Source organism: Dicentrarchus labrax, unplaced genomic scaffold (assembly GCF_905237075.1).
Source record: "Dicentrarchus labrax unplaced genomic scaffold, dlabrax2021, whole genome shotgun sequence".
NCBI classification, from domain to species: Eukaryota; Metazoa; Chordata; class Actinopteri; family Moronidae; genus Dicentrarchus; species Dicentrarchus labrax.
In genome coordinates this window covers 22,079,691-22,103,636 of record NW_026136721.1, presented here as the reverse complement: position 1 = coordinate 22,103,636, position 23,946 = coordinate 22,079,691, and the positions used below count along the sequence as shown (strand labels likewise).

At 39.8% G+C, this 23,946-nt stretch overlaps 4 protein-coding genes across 9 annotated transcripts; 2 read left to right on the top strand and 2 right to left on the bottom strand.

The window, feature by feature from the left end:
- Positions 1 to 194: 194 nt before the first annotated feature.
- Positions 195 to 8,799, bottom strand: hgsnat (heparan-alpha-glucosaminide N-acetyltransferase). Of its 4 annotated transcripts, none has more exons than XM_051385293.1 (18): positions 8,652 to 8,799; positions 7,349 to 7,464; positions 7,101 to 7,237; positions 6,652 to 6,770; positions 6,463 to 6,532; positions 6,122 to 6,191; positions 5,862 to 5,965; positions 5,439 to 5,515; positions 5,288 to 5,318; positions 4,717 to 4,877; positions 4,491 to 4,606; positions 4,206 to 4,327; positions 3,622 to 3,748; positions 3,366 to 3,452; positions 3,154 to 3,231; positions 2,951 to 3,021; positions 2,106 to 2,218; positions 195 to 1,758 (listed from the first exon to the last, which is right to left on the bottom strand). In XM_051385293.1, exons 2-18 carry the CDS (start codon positions 7,427 to 7,429, stop codon positions 1,577 to 1,579), a joined length of 1,746 nt encoding a protein of 581 aa, XP_051241253.1. In that variant the 5' UTR covers positions 7,430 to 7,464; positions 8,652 to 8,799; the 3' UTR covers positions 195 to 1,576. The 4 variants fall into 4 exon arrangements, with proteins under 4 accessions (XP_051241253.1, XP_051241249.1, XP_051241251.1 ...); XM_051385289.1 differs by lacking the exon at positions 8,652 to 8,799 and adding an exon at positions 8,412 to 8,633; XM_051385291.1 differs by lacking the exon at positions 8,652 to 8,799 and adding an exon at positions 8,412 to 8,561 and having other exon boundaries at positions 7,349 to 7,526.
- Positions 8,800 to 9,189: 390 nt separating this feature from the next.
- On the top strand, positions 9,190 to 11,522 carry LOC127354923 (dynactin subunit 6). The gene is made up of 7 exons (XM_051385301.1): positions 9,190 to 9,388; positions 9,601 to 9,665; positions 9,812 to 9,917; positions 10,036 to 10,121; positions 10,241 to 10,288; positions 10,408 to 10,550; positions 11,182 to 11,522. The coding sequence occupies exons 1-7, from the start codon at positions 9,324 to 9,326 to the stop codon at positions 11,272 to 11,274; spliced, it is 606 nt and encodes a 201-aa protein (XP_051241261.1). The 5' UTR covers positions 9,190 to 9,323; the 3' UTR covers positions 11,275 to 11,522.
- Positions 11,523 to 11,866: 344 nt separating this feature from the next.
- gtf2e2 (general transcription factor IIE, polypeptide 2, beta) lies at positions 11,867 to 23,409 on the bottom strand. Of its 2 annotated transcripts, none has more exons than XM_051385296.1 (8): positions 23,191 to 23,409; positions 22,179 to 22,343; positions 15,606 to 15,688; positions 14,923 to 15,030; positions 14,214 to 14,396; positions 13,936 to 14,029; positions 12,787 to 12,902; positions 11,867 to 12,596 (listed from the first exon to the last, which is right to left on the bottom strand). In XM_051385296.1, the coding sequence occupies exons 2-8, from the start codon at positions 22,336 to 22,338 to the stop codon at positions 12,477 to 12,479; spliced, it is 864 nt and encodes a 287-aa protein (XP_051241256.1). In that variant the 5' UTR covers positions 22,339 to 22,343; positions 23,191 to 23,409; the 3' UTR covers positions 11,867 to 12,476. The 2 variants fall into 2 exon arrangements, with proteins under 2 accessions (XP_051241256.1, XP_051241257.1); XM_051385297.1 differs by having other exon boundaries at positions 22,179 to 22,339.
- smim18 (small integral membrane protein 18) lies at positions 16,588 to 20,832 on the top strand. Of its 2 annotated transcripts, XM_051385304.1 has the most exons (3): positions 16,588 to 16,805; positions 18,833 to 18,862; positions 19,528 to 20,832. In XM_051385304.1, the coding sequence occupies exon 3, from the start codon at positions 19,533 to 19,535 to the stop codon at positions 19,854 to 19,856; it is 324 nt and encodes a 107-aa protein (XP_051241264.1). In that variant the 5' UTR covers positions 16,588 to 16,805; positions 18,833 to 18,862; positions 19,528 to 19,532; the 3' UTR covers positions 19,857 to 20,832. The 2 variants fall into 2 exon arrangements, with proteins under 2 accessions (XP_051241264.1, XP_051241263.1); XM_051385303.1 differs by lacking the exon at positions 18,833 to 18,862 and having other exon boundaries at positions 16,590 to 16,805.
- Positions 23,410 to 23,946: the final 537 nt, after the last annotated feature.

Here is a 23,946-nt window from a genome sequence, read left to right as displayed (position 1 = left end):
CAGCAGTGAGATAACCAAGGGTTACGTGAACTAGAACAGAAAGAAATATACTTATAAATTCTTCACATGGCCTTTATAAGACTAATATTTATTTTCTTTAAGATAAATCAGTATGCTCTAAAGGCTTTAAGACATGAATTTGAAAGACAAGAAATGATTAGAACAACATTATAATAAAACTTAAAGAACAGTAATAAGATTTTGGAATATGTTTTATTACATAAACAAAATCACATGGTGAATATAAAAAAATAAATGTATAAAAGTTTAACTATATGAATATCATCAATTTAGATATTACTAGATGAGCAATTACTCCAAAATCTCGAACAGCATTCGGATATTCTTATAGACTGAACACATATTTTCGCAAAATGTGTTAATAAAAGTATTATTTATGTTAACCATCAATTGTAGAAGGGGCACAGTTAGGGTGTAATGGCGACAGTTTTATGGTGAGATAAGACATCATCAAATATATATTTTCTCATTTTTTCCTTACAATTAAACTACTGTACTCAGGCAACATACAGTAGAACAGATTTCTTTCTAAATTCATGACACATTTGACAAAATGTGAAAAAATGGCGACCCAAAAATAACCAGCTTTTGGCAAAAGAAGGCAAATAATTTCTGCCAGTGCTGAAAAGGGCAGTTCTGTGACTTCTGTTTTTGAAAACCTAATCAAAAAGAAACATTCATGCATTCTTTGAATTTAACCAAATGCCAAACAAGCAACCTCCAGTTGCTTTCAATAGTCATCTGACATGACCTTCTTCACTTCCCCTTGGTAACACGAAGCATCATATGTCAAAGTGGGCACTTGCTGAGGGGGGGGCAGTGGATTGCCAATGGAAAACACTTGCACTTCAGCAAGCCTACACACTGAGAATAATAAACAATGGTTAAGTCTGCACAGACAATTGAGGACTGATATATTGAAGTTTAACTTTCATATTTCAAAACCCCAACATATTGTTTCCCCTTGTTGAGATATCACTTCCGAAATGACGAAAGATCACAATCATTCTTGGTAGCCTTTTTCTCTGTGGGTCTTGAAGACTCAATTTCACAAAAAAACCCACTTCATTTTTCAGAGTAATGAAACAGTGCTTAAGATGGCAGTAAGGGATTCTCCCAAGGGGAAGTCCACAGGGGCTTATTAAACCACTACTGCAACACCCCGCTGCTGTAATATGCGGAATGAAAACCAGCATCTATAACACACAGTCGAACAACAGATGGACAACGTCAGTCTTCATAGTTCTCAAGTGCTAAAACTATTCTTGGACAAGTTCTTCCTGAGTCAGTTAAGATATTTGGCAGGGGTCAGTTGCTCCATATCTGAGCTTTTAAACACTTTGGTCCTATAAAGTAGTAGCTACAAATTGATAACACTGAAAAACAAAAAAGACCTGCTATTTGAAAGAAGAAACCTATAGATGTTCAGAGACAGAGAATCAACATAGTTTTGACAAAATAAATCAGTCTCCTGTTTCCCGCTTTCCAAGTGATTTCAGAACTCCAGCAATTCAGATGTAAACAATGTCCTCTGGTATTGTTGTCTGGCTCACTTCTAAATTTTCCAGAAAATCTTCTTTCTGTAGAGTACGTAGGAGATAAAGACCCAACAGGAAGTAGCCACTAGGTTCTGGGTGAGGTGCTCTGTGTGGGATTGGCTGTTTGCCATTTGCCAGCGGAAGGGGAAGTACTCCTCAAACACTTCATGGCCCACGTACACAAGGATGGAGTTCATACCTGAAATCAAGCACATAAGTCAGAGTGAAGCAAAGGCCACAATGATGTTCAAACGAATAGTCTCTATACTCTCAAAAGGTGGTCAACTTGTTAGATGTAATTTCTCTGTACCCTAACAGGCAGATCGTGCCAGAAGTTCAGTGATTATATAGACTTAATAATCATGTATGTGCTAATATTGAACTACGCCTCAACAAATAACAGATTGACTGACAAATGGAAGGTTCAGCTGGTTAAAGGTCCAGTGAGTATCACTGACAAGGCTCTATTGGCAGAAATGAAATGAAATCTTATTGTTAAAATTGTCTACTAATCCTGAGTTTATGGCTGACAACAAGAAATCTCACCGGGGTAGTAGAAAGGTGCTCCAGACCACCACTTCTTCACATCCACTGTGTAGTAGACCAGCACTAGCAGCACATATGCAAAACAGGCCAGTGTTGTCACATAGGACAGAGACCTAGAAGTAAAATGAACAAACATATGCAGCATTGTTAAAGACATCCTACTGCAAATATTCATCATAGGATATCCTTGTAGGTGTACGGGAGCTTTCTAGTCTAACTGCACAAAACTACTTTGATACATGGCACAACAACTTCTCATCTGTAATTTGAAGTGACTCACAGGAGCTTTTGCTAAAGGTTAACAAATATGCCGATGATCCGATGCACCAGCGTGGATGGTGACTCAAATTTAAGCTAGTTACAATATTGGACTGTATTTTCTTGTGAAATGGTTGTGTGTTAAATTAAACCAATGTGTAAAACCTGCACAGTACTGAAATTACGTGACTTATACAACATGAGTGTGATATCATGGTTTTAAAACATTTAAAAACAAAGTGAGGAAAGGAGGAACTACAGGATGTATTGTCTGGAAAATTGTCACTGGTCCATCAAAACATAAAAAAAGTAGGCACAAACAAATCGCACCATACAGCAGAAAAAATAACAGTATCATAGATATAATAAAGTATTCCAGCACAAAAGTAGTAAAAACCACATAAAACAAAAGACCTGTGAACACAAATATATCAGACAGGTTGGTACGCAACCATAAAAAAAAAACCTTTTAAACTAAACTACTCTATTCCTTGCAGCAACTTCCCCAATATTCAGTCAACAGATTCTAAAAAGCAATTGCTGAGCAAACATTGTTCCATCTGAAGGTGCAGAAAAGCAAACTTTACCATAGATTCTTGTTGACAGGAATGAAGCCCTGGTCTGTGGAACACTTGGTCAGAACTGCTGATATGACTCCCTGTGTGTTACATGAGACTTTATTGTTTGCTCAGGAAAAAAAACATGTCGTGAAATAAATGTGGGTAATAAAATTGAGATCCTATTCAGCAAAAACAAACAAATTCATACACAAACAAGTTAATGTGCTTACCAATACCAGACCCCATATAAGGAATCTTGACATTATACTTGTGTGGAGATCTCTGTAGTGTAAGATTATTTTTCCTGCCTGGGAACAATTAAATACAATTAAAACATATGAAATGGGTTCCTTTTGGTTATTCCAATGAGATATATATATATATTTTTGACATCAGAAATATAGATAAACAGCAGAGAACCACACAAATAGATATTACAAACCTGTAATCCAAGGAAAGCCATTAGGATAGAGTTGATGCTGCCAAGAACACCTTCTGGATCATATGGCATATGAGTTGCATAGATCACCTTAATTCAGATGGACACAAAAGTGGATTTTGGTGAATAATTTCTGACATAGTTTACCTTGGCATCACCTGTAGTAGCTATGGCTGGGGTTCAGGGCCCATGAGATTGAGATAAAAAGACTAAATGTGACTACGGTCAGTATGTTTGGGTTGTTTTCTTGGTCACTAACCCGTGACGAGGGTGTCTGGTAGATGTGGTTTTCTCCAAGCAGCCATCGATCAAGGAAACCAGCCGCTCCACCGGTGCAGTTAGCATACAGGCCCATGTCCCCAATCCCACCTGGACCCAGATAGCCGCTGTTCAGGAGAGTGGGGTGACATCAGTGGTATCAATTATTGTAGGTTAAAGGGTACTGGGAGCAAGATTAAGGTTGGAAAACAAACACAAAAGTAAGCATGCAAGGGATTTTTAATCAAAGTTTTGATTCTGCTTATTTTTTCAATTGTTAATTCTTTTATCAATTCTTTTACAATAGATTGTTAGGAAAACAATCATACTGAAAAAAAGACATTAATACACAGCCATTTAGCATCTCACATTGCCTAGAGTGCATATCTCTGCCAAGGCTGTGCAATTCTCTGAACATAAAAAAATGTATTGATAGACACTGGTAAAGCAGAGCCTTCACACAAACATAAGGACCAAACACACGTACAAAATACTTTTCAGAAGTGTAAAACCTTGCTCGTTGTTGAACATTGCCCTTATTGCATGATTACAAAAAAACAAACAAACATGACCCATGCGACTCACGTTGGGCAACCTGGCACAGGAAGTGCGAAAGTGAGGAAGAGCCAGATCATTTCTAAGAGAAGCACACACAGCCAGGCCGGCCAGTACAGCAAGACGTCAAGACCAGGAGACCACCAAGCATCCTGGAAAACGTAGATATAAACACTTTCCCCTTTAGATAATTAAGAGATTACAGTCAGAACAGAGACAGAAATATTTATCAATTTTACTTTAGGTAACTCTTGTACCTGTTGAACACTGAATAGAAACTTAAAGAATGAGGGTAAAATGGAGCTGTTGGCTGACCATTGTAATGATATCAAGATGACCTCTCGCCACCAACAGATCTAGGCAGGCTACAGCTAGGTATGACCAGGCCAGCCGCTGCAACACTCCTGGGATCCGCAGGTTGTTCCAAAATACTGTGGAGTGGTTAAGGAGTGTGAGCACATATGCAGGCAGGAACAGTCCAGTTTAAGACCAGTATCTATAACCAGTATCTATAACTATAAATTAATCTGTTTATACTTACATGGTCCCTGGCAGTAGTTTGGGTTGATGATAAAGACACCAATGATGAAGAGTTGCAGGCTCCTCCAAAGAATTTTCCCCAGCAATGAGCGGCGGGTCGAGCCTGCACGGAGCATGGCGTTGATTGACAGGGCGATGGATGTCCCCATTATGAACACAAACCTGGTAGGGGAGGGAAATACAAGGTGTGAAAAAGTTGGACAAAAAGAGGAGTACAAAACACAGGCTTCATTCAAAATATGAGCATTAGCTGTATACTTCTTGACTGAAAGCTTTGCAAAGGAAAAAACTGATAAGGTTTATTATTTTCTTTTCTTTTTAGAGACAGAGTATGTTTCAGTATGGAGTCCAACTGCCATGAAGAAAGTTTAAACCTTAACTGCTGTTTAAGAACATTTCACTTTGCAGACAGAATAAGCTAATAAAAATTAACTACTACTACTACTACTACTACTACTACTAATAATAATAATAATAATAATAAAGTATTAAAATATCTTTCCAAATCAACTGTGGGGCCAACTAATCTGCAACAAATAAATGTCAGGAAAGAAAAATGAAATTGAGCTTACCAAGGGAAGACTAGATCTGCAACAGTAAGGCCTATAAGGAGACAAAGGGGAAGCACAGGCTTAAATATTCACAATAATACAAAGGCAGTTTCCAAAGATCTGTGAATAATTGGACATTTAAAAATTAAAAGCAGAACAATGTACGGCTCACCATTCCAACTTTCGTGTCTAAAGAACCAGTATCTTCCCCCTCCATAGTTCACAAACACCATAATGACCAAGGAGATACTGACAGGAAACACAGAAAATCTCTCATTACTGAAAGGCATTGAGCACTGTAGGCAAGAGATTATGCCAAACAAAACAAGCAAAAGTACACTGAAATATTTTTTTCAAATTATGCATCAAAGTTAAAATGTAACAGAAATACAGCTAAAATGGTTAAAAAATCTCCTTCAAGTCACCAGATCCATGTTAATATTATCAGTAAGGCCTGATTAATGAGTGGCAATTCCAGCGTCAGATGCCAAAATGTCACAATGCAGTGGGAATCACATGATACAGTATAGTTAATATCGTTCTTTAAGCAAGCTTAGCTGCTGTGGTGGTGGGGGGGGGGGGCACGAGGGCCTACCCTCTGAATGTGTCCAGAGATCGCAGCCTCTTGCTGGGGCTGGGTGGTGGAGGGAGGATGTTGTCAGTAAGTGGTGCCCCTGTCCTGCCCGGGGATCCCAGCTCCTGAATAATAAAAGTTGCATATCATCACAGTTCACTTTGTGCACACAGATACAAATAATGGTTAAGATGAATTTTGTGCTTCTACTCAATATCTGTTTTGAAAAGTTTTCAAAAGGCTTGTTAAACAGGAAGAATGCTGTGTACACAAACACTCACAGAGTTGATGAGCCTCTCGGTCTCCATGGTGCCACTAATTCGGAAGAGGATACCCTTCACGGCATCCAGCCTGGACAAGAAGCAACCAACTAGTTTAGGAGTCATTCGGTAATATATATAGTTCAGCTCACAGTTCACACTTGAGACACAAGAATACAGCAGCAGGGGCTGTCTGTGCTTGGAAGTACTCTTAGCAAGATATGTTTATACCACAGCACTGCAACAAATAAAAGAAAATCAGGCTATTGTTTCACTGTAACATGTGTAGATTAAGTTTGTTTTTACATTTAAACAAGATGTTTAGATTAGTATAAAACGAAGAACAAAAAAAATTACATTACCCTAATATTGTTTTCCCAATAGCAGAAACCACGGCCAGTCCAGCAAAGATAAGAAAAGCTACCAAGATCGCTGTGTGGAGAGAGTGGCACATTATTATAATGTAGCATGTTCTTTGTTTTTAATTATCAAAACACTTAAACTTCCACGTCATACAAGCTTATGATTGTGTTTATGTGAGTGAGACTCACGTATGTAGCTGTTGACGGGGTCTGCATGGGTCACTAGGGAGCAGTTGACCACTGATGAGTCATTCAGGTTTTTCACCCACACAGAGTAGTTCCCATGCTCCCCAAAGTGGAATGGAAGCCTGGAAATGAAAAATGATATGCTAACCAGACAGCGAACCAGACACACACATATATATACACACATATACTATATATATATATATATATATATATATATTTATTGTTTTTTTATTTTTTTAATTTTATTTATTTATTTTTTTTGAGAAATATTTAGGTAGATATACAACTAAGAAATGTGTTTGTAAAACATATCTAGGTCTGTCTGGTAAAGCTAAAGATGTGTAATTGTGGCTTTCAAGGTAATATTCCCCTGTATTTATACTGTATGTGTTTATATATATGTTCCCACTTCTGGTGTATATGAAACATGTCCATGTTCTTAAACTTACGTGCAGAGCTCCAGGTTGACAGGAGTGCTGTTGAGCTGTAGTGTAATTTCATGCTGTGTGCTCACAACAAAGTCTACTGAACCGGGCTGGCCAGGACTGGACCCTGCAGGTACCACCCCGAGCTGCTGGTACAAACACTAGCACACAAGGAAAACAAGGGTCCAGATTAGACCAGCATCCTTGTCCTGAAACAAGTCATACAGCCACAGACTCAACTGGAGGAGACTATTTGGTATGTGTGAGCCTACCTGGTAGCAGCGCTCTGACATCCAGGACACCACCACCTCAGAGTCCAGCTCATTGTTGACTGTCAGTAATGCCTCATCCATCTTCAGGGCTATGTGCTTATGATGAGGGAAGCCAGCTGGAGAAAGAATCAGCAGTACACGATTGTGCAGATCAGTCGAAACCCATTAGCAAATGAATCTGATGTACACAAAGAGGAAGCATGAAGAAAAGATGCTCAAACAGTGTAGCTGACCACACCCAACTGTGAAGCCACTGCTCAGTGAAACACACATTATGACCATTGTTCATGTAATCAGAAAGACCCATAACACTGTTTGCTAAATTACAGCACTTTAGAGTACAACATGGATAAAATAATCCCAGCTACATGTTGACAACCTTAACATACCAGCCAGAGAGATCATATAGGAGGCTTTGCTTTTGAATGCCTTCGTAGAGGCTACAGCTGTGCAACTAGCTTTCTGTAACTTACCTCAATCCTATGGTTCACTGCTATCGCTAGGGACGAGAAACCTATTCCATACCAAAGTGTGTGGTAGCTGGACAGATAGCCAGAGTAAAAAAAACAATAAACTGCCCGATCTGACTGCGAGCTACAGCCAGTCAGCTAACGTTGCTGCCTGGGAGAGGAAAGCATGTGAGAGGGCTGAAGTTATGGCTGCAGAGTCCCGTGGTCACATGCTGAATTAATCCGTAAACTACCCCCAGGAGGGAAGTTCAAACGACTGGAGCTCATTGTTGGACCATCAGCTGTTTCTTTGAGTTGGTGCTGTTTTGCGTTTATGTGCAGTTAGCCCCGAGCTAACAGATTTTACGACTTCATAATCCTAAAATAACATACCTAAACAACATATATATCGTGGCAAATCTTCTGCTGGTTGGAGAAAGCCAGTGCCATTGATGCAAGGTGTTTTTAAACACCTAAAGGGTCGAACGTGATGTATAAATTGTGCTGGACATTGGGTAATTAGCTGTAGCTAACCTAGCTAACGTACGAAGCGCTATCCTGCCACTACTTTTTCACTTGTCAACAATCCTGTAAGTGTTTTACATTATACTTACAGGTAGATATTTCAGCTGTCAGTGGCACCACGCAAACAGCTACAACCAAAGCAATGGCAGCAAGGGAAAACATATATTTATCTGTTTCTGCCATTTCTTTCTGCCTTGACTTCACGACAGAAGCTGAGTGTTTTGATTTCTTCAGTTTCCCTTTTGCCATAGCAATTCCCACTTCCGACCCTTCCTTGTTTTGACACTGTAGGGGGAGCCATAAGGGACAAAGTACAAGGTGAACGCTACCTGTTTGTTGCCCTCGGCGGGGGTGTGTGGTGAACGATAACCGGACTTTTGCTGTAATTGCCAGTTTGACTGACGCCCTTTTGGCCGCATAAGAAAGAAAGAAATCGCAAAGTAATGACGTTCAACCGTTCTTGCAGGTCTCGTCTCTATACACTCTGTTGCTATGGTAACGTTTGCCCCAATTATGACTCCGTACTTTTGGTCCCATACCTTTCGCCAACCTTAGGGGAATAATTAAAACGTTACTTTTACCCCCCCTTAGCCAGCTCTAAGGCAATGGACGGACTCCAGCCGCAGCGGACATGTTGGATTTTTCCGCCCCTGAGACCATTTTATCTTTCCGGACGGAAACCTATGTGGGATCATGGCAGACACACTACATGGATTGCTCAGGTCCTAAATGGGTCCGCACACTGTCTGTTGCTATGGTAACGTCCATACTTCCAGCCAACCCAATAAATTAACTTTTTTTTTTTTTTTTTACCTCAGGGTTTAAAAGCTTGTCTGCCTGATTATTTTTATTTTACAGACTAGTTTTTCAAATGAGCTCAACTGTTCCCCCTTCTGTAACCTCATAACCACGCTAATGCCATCAGAGCCATGTTTTTTAATGTCCACTGACGCATGCGCATATACAGTCATAGTAAGGACTCAAAATCGATCATCGAGTGAATGAACGGCGCCTCCCACCGGACTCCATCTATCACAATGGCAGATAAACAAAGTTCTCAGAAAAGGTAATATTAATATTAGCCCGTTAATGACGAGTTCAACCGCCACCCACAAGTTATTAATAAACAAAATGACAAACCAGAAAGCGACAAGGAAGTAACGATGTCGCTAGTTTAGACGACTCGACTATGTGAAATGGCTAGCTAGCAACGTTAGCTAACATTTTCACCCTGTTTTCTCTAAAGTCCTCTGTCTCTGTTCAACTTATTTTTTGCAGTGTCAAAATAGCCGCCGGAGCCGTCGTTTGTGTTGAAAGTGAAATTAGAGGAGATGTCACCATAGGTAAGATAATTCGCTTTGGGTCACTTGCAAGAAGTTACTGCTTTATACTGCTGACTTGGCAGAACATTTGTGTACCTCAAATCCGATCAGACGCTTGACTAACACTACATCTACTTTACCTTTTTAAATGTTGTGTGTTTTCTCAGGCCCTAGGACAGTAGTCCACCCAAAAGCTCGGATCATTGCAGAGGCAGGGCCCATCGTTATCGGAGAAGGCAATTTGATCGAGGAGCAAGCTCTGATCATTAATGGGTGATTTAAGATTCCTTGTACCTCCAGTGTATAACACGCACATCACTGTTACACGAACAAGCTTTACTTGCATCATCATAACTATTAAGTTTGCTTGTTTTACCTTTTTTTTTTACAGTTATCCAGAAAACATCACACCAGATTCTGAGGTGGAACCAAAGACGATGACCATTGGCTTGAACAATGTGTTTGAAGTTGGCTGTGGTATCCTTTTGAGTGTGGCTGGACCAGTCTCACTCTATAAGTCAAATGATTTCATATTGTAACCATTTTATGAGTCTAAACCATCAGAAATACATTTAGCCTTAACTGACAACTAACAGTATCACAGGCCCTGAAAATTGGGGACAACAACGTGATTGAATCTAAAGGTGGGATGTGTGCATCTTTGTTTGGCTTTCAGGGTGTGTTCACGTGTCTGCAGAGAAGATGGATATGCAGATGAGCAAAGTCACTCACTGTATCAAATATCCTCTATTTTGTCGTCTAGCTGACGTCGGTAGGAATGTGATCCTCACCAGTGGCTGTATCATTGGAGCCTTCTGTCAGGTCAACACCTGTGAAGTCATACCTGAGAACACGGTCATCTTTGGCTCTGGATGTATGAGGCGGGTTCAGACAGAGAGACCACAGGTATGGATGCACACGTTTGGGGTGTAAACAGGCTCGTGTTTAGCTTTTGCAATTTCATTTCTGCTTACAGGTGGACCATTAGAATGTAGATTTTCTTGTTAACAGGTTTACTCTATGGTAACTCGCTGCAGTCTGTGGAGGTATTTTAGTAGATTGCATAGGTTTGGTACAGATTTCAGTTCTATTGCATCCACTTCTTGTATATAGCATCTCATAGATAAGGTAATGTCCATTTCATAATTCTGGGCTGCACATAATCATTCTGATAATGACACAACACTGTGAACAGAGGTCAAATGTGTTACCCTTTTTTTTGTCAAGCTTATTTATATTTTTGTTGAAAGACATAACCGCAGACTGTCAATATGCGTAATATAACTGTTAGGAGATAAACACTGTGCATAATGGGTAAACCCTGCTCTGAATTGTTTTTATTTCAACTGGGTATTTTTATTCATAGTCTACTCAGCCGGTTCAGAACAAACACTTTAAATCTTGGCATTTCCAGCCAACTGTGGTCTCAAGTATTAGTGCAAGATTTTTAAACATAGCCAATGTCTGACTTTGAAACCATTTTGGAAAAGACCACTTATCTTTCCTGAGCTTATTGACATGTTTGTCATTCTTACAGCCCCAGACCCTTCAGCTCGACTTCCTGATGAAGATTTTGCCAAACTACCACCATCTGAAGAAAACTGTTAAAGCAGGCCACAATGCTAGCTAAAGTTTAACTTAATACATTTTAAGGCAGATTGTAAATGGCTACCAAACCCTTATTTACATGGATCTTGCTGGAAGGAAGCATGAATGTATATAATTATAATATATGGACCTAGCTTGATCAGTACTTTTTTTCACTTGCTGATAAATATTTTCTACTAGAGCTGCAACAGCTGATTAAGCATTTCATCTTTATCTTGCTGAGCTGATGTCAGGTTTTCTATGATTAATTAAATAACCTCAAAATGCTGATTGTGTGTTGTTTTTTTTGTGTGTTGTACGGTGTCCTCGAGTGCCCAGAGAGGCGCCTCTAATAATTTAATGTATTATTATTATTATTATTATTACTGTATAGTAATTTATGATCACAGTGGTTCCCTCTAATTTCAACACTGGGTTGAAAATAAGAGACTCATAGGAATTAGTAGAATGCTTTCAGTGTATAGCCACACAGAAACACCAACAGTAAACGTAACATTTTAAGTATTTTCATTGATTCTCAAATTGAATTTGATAAACGCCTAAATGTTAGCGTTTAAAATGACAACTAATAGAACTGGCAGTAGTGTGCATGTAAATCAAGCATCAAACGTGTATACTGTAACACTGTAATTTATTAAAATAAGTTGCAAAAGTTTTTATATTTTAAACCACTATGCCTCTGTGCTGCAAAGTGAGAGGATTTAAATATTTTGAAATTCCACAAGAAGTAATGTCCGAGATGTTTCATGCTTGATGAGAGACCTCAATGAGATGGACTGCACAGCACAATCCTGTTTTTTGCAATTCCTATTGAAAAGATGGGTGGTCTTTCAAATAAAACCTCTCTCTCACACACACGCACACACACACCTCTTAGCAATATACTAAATAAAATGAAGAAAAACATATTTACACACTTTAACCTCATTTACATCTCAACAGTAAGGTTGCATCAGTCAGCGTCCTTAATGGTCTCATTACTCTTTCCCCTCCTTCAGTTATCACTGATCAATAAACAAACTAAAAAGGATTCTACAACACTGTTTCTATTCACTCCATGTAAGACAAGACCACTGATCACTGGGAGGAGTGCAAAGAAAGGAAAAGAAGCTAGTTTGTTAGCTTTGTATCGTAGTGTGGCCAGGGTCTCCGTCTCCAGCCATGACTGATTTACAGATTCTACATCACTCCTTTTGAGGGCATGAAACCACTGGGGAAAGGATTTCACTTCTTAGCAGGAACACCATCGGAATAGTCTTCCAGGACGCCTGCCAAATGGTTGTTGTGAGTCTTGAAGTGTCTCTTTCTCTGCCCACCTTGCTTCTTCCTCTTTTGAACCGGTAACTGCAGGGAGCACAGAAACACAATCAGCACTGATTAACATGCTTGATTAATAAAGTGTAAATGTGAACAATCAGTGTTGGCACATTATAGCCCTTATTTCTAGTGAAACAATTCAGTGCAGGTACATGTAAAAAGTACATTAAATAGTTCGAATGGATTTCAAGTAAGTGGGAGGACAGGGGACACTGACCACTTTCTTTGGTCCTGTTTCTTGCATGGAGGAGATGCCTTGTCTCTTTAAGTACTCCTCAATCTTCTCTTCATCCATGGAATCAACTGGAACACTCCTCCACAGTTTCTGGAACTCTGCAATGGAAACACATTGATCAAACAGCTGCACACAATTATTTGGTGATTTTGACCAATGATGAAATAACACAGACCAAACGGGAAGAAATGGAAAAAATTAATATCAAAATATCTCAGATTTTCACGTTAATTATTCATGTGTCAGGGACAGAGCAAGTTAATAAACATTAATTACAATGTCGGTATGCTAGAAGGAAAGGTCGACTGATTTTCATCTGCAGTCTGATGCCAGAATGTTAAATGGCCCAACCTACAACGATTAAAAGTCAGTGTTGAGTGATTGTTGATCCTGTTAAATGTGAGACAGGTACATTGATGTATGTCCTCGGCCAACAGCAGGCTGCAGTGAGTTATTATTTTTGTATTACACCAATATATTATGATGCTTGGCACCCAGCTGAAGTTTTGTGAAGCTTTCTCATTCTGTTTTTAAATGTACTTGAAAAGGCTCTTCACCTCTATGGCTCACTCCGACTAGTGTTTTCATTTATTTAGCTTGATCAGACCTGGTCTGATGCCACATTCATGTCACACGTAATGTATGGCAGAGATGGGAAAGACTCCTTTGTTCACAACTTACAAGTTTACGTCACATTGAAGCTAAAAACAGTTTATACGATTAAAGAGTTGGTTGAGTTAGGGTCTAAAATACTGTGCACTGTCAATTTAACACCATATCCATTCAATATGGGTTTAATCACCTTCAGCAACAGCTGGTTTCCCAGTCATCATTACAACTTGGGTGTTGACATGAACAATATTTATAAGTTGGAATCATTTTGTCAACTGTGATATGACAGGAAGGCGGGATGAGGGCTGAGTGGGCATGCAGACTGTGCTTGATGGAAATCAGTTTCAAACCTCATTTTATATGACTTACTTAAATAATTCATTCATTATCAAAACCTACAGCAGCCAAATCTTTTAAATGCAGAGTCAGTAACAATCAGAAAGACAGCCAAGACAGACACAGAGAGCGAGACAGAGCGATCCGTATCACAGCTGACTGACAAAGCTGACTTGTGCTCACCTTCATCTACCATAAATTGGCAGTGCTTGTCGTTGTAGAACAGGATCTTCTTCTTATCTGGTCTTGTCACAAAGATGATCTGATCCCCCAAAGCCTGCAAAACACACGAGAGCTCACGTCTCTGCTAATACTGTTCAGTCACCACAGCGTTACAAGGGTGTGAGACAGAGGTGTATGTCCCTTCCATTAAATCAGCAATCATGTACTGTATGCATTAGGTTGCACTGCTGCGCGGACATTCGTGTGCTTTAGCATAAATTGTATTTATCGTGTATCACCTTGATGGCCTTGGCTGAGTTAGGCAGCCCCTCCTCTACGTCGTCCAGCAGCACTCCCCCCAGTCCCAGCTGGTCATGTTTGTCCAGCAGCCTCAGTAAGGCTTTCTTGTCCTTCAGGTTGTACTTAGGCTTGAAGCCGTACGTCCCATCCCGGACATCAATTTTTGGGTTGCTGACCAAGGCCTGACAATCACAGAAAGGGAAGGAGCAGCTGTTTTAAGTCTCTTGTATGTGACCAGATACCAGATAGTAGATGTGCATACGCAGTTAAATGAATCTTTGATGTTCTGTGAATAAGAAAAAATAATTAATCAAAAAGAAATACCTTTTTTGTGCCTTTTATCTCATTAAAATTAAAAAGGATAAATATTGTGTTCACTTTCCGAAACATGCACACTTTGTGCTTTGAGCTATAGTCACTCTGCTTAGCTTCATGTTCTCTACTATTAACAAGAGTATCTTCCACAAGGTATCGAATGTTGTATAATGTGTGTTTATTATCAGCATCATCATCCATCTGTTATCTCACCCAATTATCAAGCTTCTAATTAATGGCTTCCTCCTTTTGCAACATACAGGGTGTGGTTGCAGCCTACAGATGACTTGCGGGGAAAGTAACTGTTCTGGGCAATGGTGTAAGAAATGGTGTAGGACATGGACAAATGTACTCCTGATGATAAATAATAGGTAATATAATACGTATACACACCTCAGTCATGAGCCACTGTTTCTGCTTCATGCTGATGTCAAGAAGTTTGGTCTCATCCAGAATCTCTTCCAGGGTCAGGAAATGTGTGTCCCCATTCTGATGCCTTGTCTGAGAGATAAGGACAGAAAAGCAAACAAATTAACATACACACATACAGAATCAACAAAGTATAAAATCCTCCTTATTTTAGAGTGTCAGCAATTCTTAGCCCCACACCTTTAGCACAGTTATAGCTAAATGCCCATAGTGATTTTATGCCTTGCATCCAACTGTCAGAACTTTTTTTCCCCCTTTGTGTATTCAACAGATGGCACAAAAAATGCACACATTAAAAGAAAATCTGTCAAATTGAGTGCGAGTTCTGCAGCGAGGGATGAGTCAGACAGCTAGTGTGACAGGGCCTGGCTGCCGCTCTCCAGAGCCACAGCATGACAAACAACTGACTCACTGGACTGACACAACAGACAATAAGTCGAGCTTTTAAAGAGCTTTGATGGAGATGACGACAAACTTAAAACCTAGTAATTAAGCTGTTGTGACAGCTTTTATCAACTTGGAAACGAACAATATCCATGAGACTAAAACACACCTTTACCTAAAATAAGGATGAATACAATCACCTCTCAATTGCTGGAGAATGTTCTTTTTTTTTCTGTAAAGAAAAAACGTCTCCAGAGGCTTACCTTCATATAATTGACTATCTTGGCCAGGCAGCCAAACTTGTACCCAGAGCTTGTCTTGATGTTAAAGTTGCCATTACCAGGTTCTGTGGAGAAAAACAGAAAGAGCAGCTAAGGCAAAATATTTAAATGTCACATTATTTATATGTAAGAGTGAGTGAACTATATAGACGGACAGAACCCATAGCTTTTTGTTGATAAAATGGTTTAAAATCAGTGGACATGATCAGCGCATCAGATGGTGTCGAAAAACTACAATAAGAACTAAAACAAATTACATGATCTCAATAAACAGGTACATGATCCACAAATACACAAACTGTCATGTTTGTTTATTTGTTGTTGACCATTTCCAACTGCATACTAACACACACTTGTGTGCTAGTGAGTGTTTATGGCAGCAGGACAGTGAGAGTGGGATTAACTCAAAATAAATTACAGTGGTTTCATGTCACCCAATGCCGCTATGTTGCTCGTTAATGTGTTTTAAAATCATTTTTAATGGAGCTCAAAACTAGTTAGTTGGACCAATTTAGGGTAGCACTTTATTAGGATAGTTTGCCTACAAGTAGCCGGACTATCTAAATAACGCAGAATAAAATTTTCTGTTTTGTGGGATTTGTTGACAAGAAAAATAATCACCAGCCTTACCCTTCAACAAAAATAACCAAAAAATACTGCAGGAGATACTAAGAGAGTAATCTGAGAAGAATGGCTTAAAGTCCAGCATACTGCTCCTATTCTCTGTGGGAGTCCAATAATGCTGCTCCCCCCCTGCAGACTGTCTGAGGTCTGGACTCGGCACTCGCCAATCAAAGCTGAAAACAGACACTGATTCATGAATGATTCATGGTGTGGGCGGGAGCTTCTGCTGTCGTGAGCTTCGCTGTGGGCAGGACACTGGGATTGTGACAGGCCAGTTAACGAATGGTGCAGAGGCAGGGCTAAAAGAAAAGAGCCAATGACGGAGAAGGAGCCCTTGCTGTTCACCCAAGACATGAAGAGCTGCAAGGAGTGGCGGAGGGAGCGAGCTGGTGCACGAGCGACGGCTGAGAGTGCATGAGAGCACCGAGAAGGAAAACAGGTCGAGGAGTGAACACGGAGGAGGGAGAGAGTGGAAGACGGAGCAATAGGTGGAGCACCAAGAAGAGGAGAGTGCATCTGTTGACTCGCATCTTCTGAAGACTGAACCTAGACACACAGGTGAGTCTGCAGATTTTTCTTAACAGCATCATCAGAATAACGTGCGTGTGTGTGTGTGTGTGTGTTCAGCATCAACAGATCATAACAATCCACAGCATTAATTTAAGCTACAGGCTGTAGGTTGTTCTTGGTCTCACTGTGTAGCTATGACTATAAGGGGTTTTTAATGATCCAGCAGGATAAATCACACATTTCTAAACGCAGCAGATCTTTATATGAAGCCAATTAATTATGTATAAGAGAAACAGCTGGTGATGTTCACACCACATCTAGCAATTATGTATGTAAAATGTCATTTATACTATGTGAGCAAAGATCTTGCTAACTGTAATATTTAGGCCAAGATGGAGCAAAGATGCAACGGATTAAATAAACATGGATCTGCTGTCTGCACTCTTCCAGCTTAATTACCGAAATTCACCAGAAACTATGTGTGTGTGTTTTTTTCTATCTCTGTATTTGTACTCATGTGCATCTTGCATGACTCGGTGCAAACTGCAGCTCTCAAGACAAAATCAATAAAGGGACCGACAGCTGTGAGGTGCCAGCCAGGGGCATTAGGAGTGTATAAATGTGTTTGGTGTGTGTGTGTGTGTGTGTGTGTGTGTTTGTGTGTGTGTCTGCGTGTGTGTCTGCGTGTGTGAGAGAGAGGCAGCCACTGTGTAGCCAGAGAGCAATATCTGGTCCTTCAACACCTTTAAGAGCTTGGTTGGGGTGGGGCTCTTTTTGGGTGAGATAACAGATGCTGTAGGGAGCCAATCTGTCCTCATGTGTGTGACTGCCCTTACAAAAGAAAGGTGGGACGAAAAGGGGGGGGGGGGTGCTATTAGGCGAGACAAATTAGTAAAAGAGGTTGTTGTCATGGCAATGAGTTGAAGTGAAGTTGATATTATGAGCTGGGTCTGCGATTAGAGGATGCTAAAGAGGGAACGGAGAGTCAAGTTGCACCATCTGAGAAGAAAATACCACAAAATGCTCACCATATTCTGTAAACACTGTAAACAGATGTGCTTCAGTCTGCTTCCATTAACCAATTACCAGCTGACAGTAAATGTAGTTAACTGTGTGTGACCGCTTACTAACCTAATATAAAATCATACTGCTATGAAGCTACACTATACAAATTCATCAATTACATAAAACACATGTATACTGTTTTGAGACTAAACCAAATCCAACCTTTACTTCTCTTCTTTTTTAAATAACAACGCCACAAAAACAGACTAAAGCAAATGCATTTTCAGGAATAGTGTTTGTTAATTATGTTTTGAAACAAAAGGTAAACTTAACTTCATGCCAAGCAGATTATTACAGAACAATACACACACAAAGCTACAATTGATAGTGGCCTTTCCCACATCATTGGAGCCATAGCATACAGTATTATGCTGAGTCTGGTCACCAAAGCAAGACTATAACGTAGGCATTGAAGCCACTACAACAGCGGGTTCTATCACATTACAGTTTCAGGTAACACGGAAACAGTTACAACCACACAAAGAGTAGTCACCTATTTCTTCTAGTGCACTAAAATACACTCTCAGGTCCCTAAGATGCCATAAATCTATCATACAAACATACATGAAAGCATCTGTCTTTACACAAAGTAAACCCAGTTAAATACGATCTTAAAAGAAATACACACAAAATAAATGAAACCTTACAGGCTTAGCTTTGTGTTAAGAGAAGCACTTTCGCCCCTTTTCCTCAACTCTTTTCTGTGGTTCACTCAAGTAATCTGGGTCAGCTTTCTCTGCCTCAGTGTGTAATATAAAATGTCTGGGAATATATGTGTGTGTGTGTTTAGATCATGTAGTATGTGCACGTGTGTGTGTGTGTGTGTGTGTGTGTGTGTGTGTGGGCAGAGATACTGGCATGCTGTTCTCTGGGGAATTGAAATGGTAGGCTTTAGCAGAAAATGTGAAAGGGAAGCTGAAGAGAGACAAATGGCTTGACAATGTGCGTGCTGCAGAACAGGTTTTAATTTCATTACTAGATTGTAACTTCTTTTTCTTTCTTTTTGTCAGGTGTTACAGCTGAAGAGTTGCAAACCAAGTGTAGGTGCCACATTTTATTGTGCAGCTATCCTTTTCTACCAGGCTTTTTAAGTCTATTTTTGTTCTGAGCAGATGGCCTCAGTAGAGTTTATGCTCTTTTGCAATGTAACCTCTTCCCTCTAATAACTCATTGTCTTCTTATTTAATTAAAAACACTGTCTGTTGCCAAGGTTTATTTTGTATACAAACTGGCATTACAGTTTCTCATTTACAACATGATACCCTCTGTGACCGTTAACGATGTTGTACTATCATAATCACATTACTGCAGATTACCTAAGAGAACCCCTGATGGTTTCAGGAGAGGAAATGGCTTTCCCATTCCATCTGTGGTCTCTAGTGAAGCTCTATCCTTGTCATACATTAGCTGCGTAAAAGTGAAAATGAAATTCAGGGACATGGTCTGTAGTCTTTTGTTTTTAATATTTATTATTCTAAGATTCTGGCACTACGGAGCCTAGTACATCAGATTCCTAAATATTATGCCCTAAGGAGCAATTCTTTTACTGCTTTCACTTTCTAATCCTTCTCTCACCATGGAAACAAGTGTTTTACAACCATCATGCTCTAATTTGGTCTCCCTAAAGCTGTCACCACCTCTCAGCAGTGGACCAAAGACTGTCGCAAACATTAACAATCTGTCTTTCTCCTCTCTCCTCCTCCAGAAATCATGGCCAACATCACCACCACTATACACCCAAGTAATCTCCCATGGCACCCAGACGCGGCCCCTCTCTCCCACGTCTCCTTGCAGGTCCAGGAGGTCTACCCTTTCCATGACGGATGGAATGTGGCCTGCTTCGTCATCCTTCTGCTCTTCATCCTCACTGTCCTGTCTCTGGCTGCTTTGGCTGTGCTCTATGAGCTACTGGACTGTGGGTGCTGCGCTAAAGGGAAGACACATCAGCAGCTACAGGAGGAGGGGCCGGGAAGCTGCAGCAAGCTCATGACCAGCATTTGCAAGGAGCCAGAATCCCACACTGAGGTGGTATAGGGTCTGCCAGGATGAAAATGAGGAAGAGCATTCGGGTTTCATTGCTGAAATGGGCAATGCCACAACGTTAAACCTGACGCCCTGAGAAAAGAACTTCTAAATCTGCCCAACAGTGGCTCAAATACTCACAGTTAGGAGGATACGGAGGGAAGAGGCGAGATAAGTTAACAGAACAACGTAAAAAAGGAAGAGGGCGGTTTGTCACCGATTTGGAGTGAGTCTAATTAACTTTTCATTTCAGTTAGGAGGGAGTCTTCACACATCTACTTTCACTACCACTTAACACACAGGGCAGACCCTGAAAGCCACGTTTTACACCAAAAAAACTACCAGAAGAAAGACAGAGCTCTCAAGTAGCCTAATGATAATAGTACTAGAAATAGTACTTACAGTGTGGCCGGAGAAACATGTTAACATAATAAACAATAGTCAGACCCAATAACAGCTTGTTTAAAAAACAAGTATTCCTGTTCAGTGACTCTGCCCTGTTATTACTGCACGTACTTGTGACCTGCTTTATGCAAATGAGCTTCTATGAGACATGTAAAATGTTGTATACAGACAGAAAAAGCTGTCCAAATCCAAAGACTTATCCTCGTTTCCAACAGAAACTAACAAACAACAAAAATATGATCAAGCTTATTTGGACAGCATCGTTGCATTTGGATAAAGCCTGTGTTTCTCTGTTCTTTAGTAAATTGTATGCCAGTGTTGTCAACATGTTTAGCATTGCAACATTATCTCATGACAAGTGACACTTGATTGCTGCACAGTGATGTAATTTATCATGTCATATTGAGCACAGTGTATGATTTCATATGCCTTACCACAAAATGCCTAATAAATTGTCACTAAATTACATACAAGAGTTTTTTTCCTGCTAAAAGAACAGACAAATAAAGTGAACAGGAAAAGTAAGGATATGAAAGGTAGAACCATGCCTGAATAAATAAAAAGCATTGTTTTTTTGTCCGTACGAGTGCTACTTTTTTTATTCACTGTGTGCTGGATGCAAGTGATGGTGGGTAATGTGTTTCTGTGACTGGCCTCATGATGGCTCTGTTATTTCACTGTTACTATGAATAAATACAAACACAATGATGATAAAGTTTGTTTACACTAGGTTACGGTCACAGTAACATGATGGTGCAAGCACCCAGATGTCAGGTTTAGTGCAGAGCATTTTCTTTCATGACGTAAAACATCAAAACCCTCCTGGAGTAGCTCCAGCAATGAAGATGTACCCGACGCTGCTCATGAGGCGAAATTTATTTTTGTGCCATTTATAAATCAAATTTTTTTTAAAAGCAGAATTGGAGCATGAGAATGACAAAGCTACCTCAGATGACATGAGCTCTGAATGGGACAAGTAGTGGTCCAACGAGAGGTTATGATTGATGAGGGAAACTTGTATAGTTGCTTCAAACCTATTGCTTTTAACATACAAGTAATTTTCTTGGGAAAATGTCCAACTTGGGAAGCCAGAAGATCTCACAGGCATTGCACTTTCCAGGAAAAGCTAGGCCTTAAGTTGTTGTGGCCATGGCTGGAAAAGGGGAAAGAGATGCCACCTTCCAGGAGCTGATAGATACTATCAAGAGGCAGAAACTGAGGAACTCCCAGAAAAATGCTGGAGATGCCACTTTTGCCACAAGCAAGTGCCTGATTTGTGATTACTGTACTGACTAATTTGGGTCTGGTAGGTCTCAATCTATGAGAAGTTATAGTAGCCTATGTGTTAGTACAGTATAAACATGAAATATAGCCAGCTATACTGAAATATATTAAAACCACATTGTATGACATCCATAAATGATTTAAAAAATTTCATTCATTTCATTAAAATCTCCTTTTGTGTGTTTGTTATTGTTAATACCACAATTCCCAAACTGTCTACAAGCACTGTAAACTGCATTATTAAAGTGCCGGGTTGCTAAAGATGCAAGGTATGTGGGAATGTTTGGAAAAACACTCATGTATTAAAGCGATAAAATAATGACCAACTTCACATAAGCTGGTAAATTAATGACGAACAATGCAATTTATGGCCGTTATCAGATATTGAATATTAGTGCTAAGAATATAATATAAATTGCCCAATATATAACAATTTGGCAGTTGAAAATGTACAGTGTTACATTATGCCAATAAAGCCATTTGAATTTGAATACAAGGTTATTTTTAGAGCTGTACTAATACTTCTACAGTGGTGATGGGCACCTGAATCATGGATTAAAAGACATTGTATTCCTTCCTACAACATCAGGAAGAGGTCATTTACTGTAACAGTTACTCATTTCTTAAAATCTCTTCTTCACTTACCCGCACCGTGTTTGGACCCTGATGAGCTCTCCTTGTCAACTTTGGACTTCTTCTTCTTGTGCGACCCTGAGTCTGAAGCAGCATGTCTCTTCTCTACAGCCGGAGTGGACAGAGCTCTTTTCTTGAACAGCTCCCTCTCCCTCAGTAGAGCTGGATCCATCCTGGCTGACAGAGCACAACATATATATCAAAAACAGCAACAATAAAAATAAACAACAACTGAATAAGACAAAATAAAAGCTGAGATGGTTGTGTAATATGCTAACGTTTTAAAGTGTAGGGTCCCTCTCTGTGCATTGTATAGGTGTCATGCTGTAAACATAGTACAGCGCACACAGCAGACTACACATGGGAGCTCTATTCATATTAACCAGTTCTTTTGTAATATGATTTGAGACATACTTTTTAAAGAATATGAACCACCTGAGGACAATACTAAAATATTTTTTTTTAAAAAAGGTCTGTATTTTGACAAAGGGGTTCCTTTCCTAGACACAACCCTCTGACAACCAGAGCCTTTAGGGGGCCCGAGGGGTCAGGCTCTCCGGGGTAGTTGCCTGCTTTAACCGGTTGGAAACTTAACCCAGCCTTGACTGTAAAAGGTTTAAAGCAATTTAAAAATGAAATCTCCTTTGGTGCCACTCGACCAGCAAACAGCAACTGCAGCTCAACAGAGAACACATGTGATTATTCTCTGATCACCAATGATGGTGCACCTCGATAAACTGGCGTTGGAGATTAAATTGCCCCAAAATGTTTCAGCTAAATTAGCAAAACATGAGCTAGTTCGTTCACCTGGTCGCAAGTAACTAGCCACGGTTCAGTAACGTTACCGTCGGCATTGTTCGCCTGGCGTTGTTGCTTTACTGTGATAATGTAAACCCGCAAAACAGCCATGGTTAAGGTTATCTACAAACGTTGCTGACTACATTGGATATTTGGATAACACAGATATCGTAGTTAGTTAGCGTTAGCTTGCCGATTTGTTCAACGTTATCCTGGTGAGCGTTACCTGACACTTTGTTCCTGTTCTCGGAGAAAGTGACGGCTTAGTCCAGGAGGACTGTCTAATTCCGTAGGCTACCGAACAGATACACGTTCTTCAGCCAATAACCGCTCTAACAGGGATAATATAAGTTAACGTTTGCTAACTAACTTCACACAGAAAATGTAATTTTTTTTCTCTCATGCTTCACTTCCGTTCTTGTTCGATTTTGCGGATATCGACAGCTAATCCTTGGACGACGTCATCACGTATGAAACGTTGACATTTAAAGAAAAAAGAAAAAAAATCTGAAAATACCCAAATTACATTTAAAACATATACAATTGTTGATTCGTGTAATTTAAAAAAAGTGAAAAGTAAAATGTAACGTTATTAATCTGGGTCCTTTAATTTGTTAATCCTCCTCCTATGTATTGTTTTTCTTTTACTGAATGTTTTAAAATCTCTTGCACATAGCCTATCCCCCCTACCCCCCTCATTTTTTATGTCTGAATTTCCTGGCACTTTGATCCTCTTTTTGTTATTTAAATGTATTAGGTGTTTTTATTGTTTACAGTTATAAAGTATTATTTTTTAAAAACACAACAACAAATGTATTCTTCTTACACAGCTGCTGTCGATTGAATAAAATCATAGATATTTTACAACAAGAGATCATCTCTACCTGTTTGTCCAGATTGAATTCTTTGTATCGCAGCTGCTACATGACCCTAACCCTTAACCCCTAACCCTAACCCCTGAACCCCTAACCCCTTAGCCCCT

Bases quoted from the DNA above. Each gene is read 5' to 3' on its own strand.
- smim18 (XM_051385304.1), top strand. From the start codon at position 19,533: ATGGCCAACATCACCACCACTATACACCCAAGTAATCTCCCATGGCAC.
- hgsnat (XM_051385289.1), bottom strand. From the start codon at position 8,571: ATGGCAAAAGGGAAACTGAAGAAATCAAAACACTCAGCTTCTGTCGTG. The intron at 6,533-6,651 runs GTGAGTCTCACT...CTCTCCACACAG, and splicing joins CCCCGTCAACAGCTACATAC to CGATCTTGGTAGCTTTTCTT. The intron at 3,749-4,205 runs GTGAGTCGCATG...TCTCCTGAACAG, and splicing joins CCTGTGCCAGGTTGCCCAAC to CGGCTATCTGGGTCCAGGTG.
- gtf2e2 (XM_051385296.1), bottom strand. From the start codon at position 22,338: ATGGATCCAGCTCTACTGAGGGAGAGGGAGCTGTTCAAGAAAAGAGCT. The intron at 15,689-22,178 runs GTAAGTGAAGAA...TTTTCTCCACAG, and splicing joins AGGGTCCAAACACGGTGCGG to AACCTGGTAATGGCAACTTT. The intron at 14,397-14,922 runs GTGTGTATACGT...TGTGATTGTCAG, and splicing joins AACAGTGGCTCATGACTGAG to GCCTTGGTCAGCAACCCAAA.
- LOC127354923 (XM_051385301.1), top strand. From the start codon at position 9,324: ATGAACGGCGCCTCCCACCGGACTCCATCTATCACAATGGCAGATAAA. The intron at 9,389-9,600 runs GTAATATTAATA...TATTTTTTGCAG, and splicing joins AAACAAAGTTCTCAGAAAAG to TGTCAAAATAGCCGCCGGAG. The intron at 10,122-10,240 runs GTATCCTTTTGA...GACAACTAACAG, and splicing joins TGTGTTTGAAGTTGGCTGTG to TATCACAGGCCCTGAAAATT.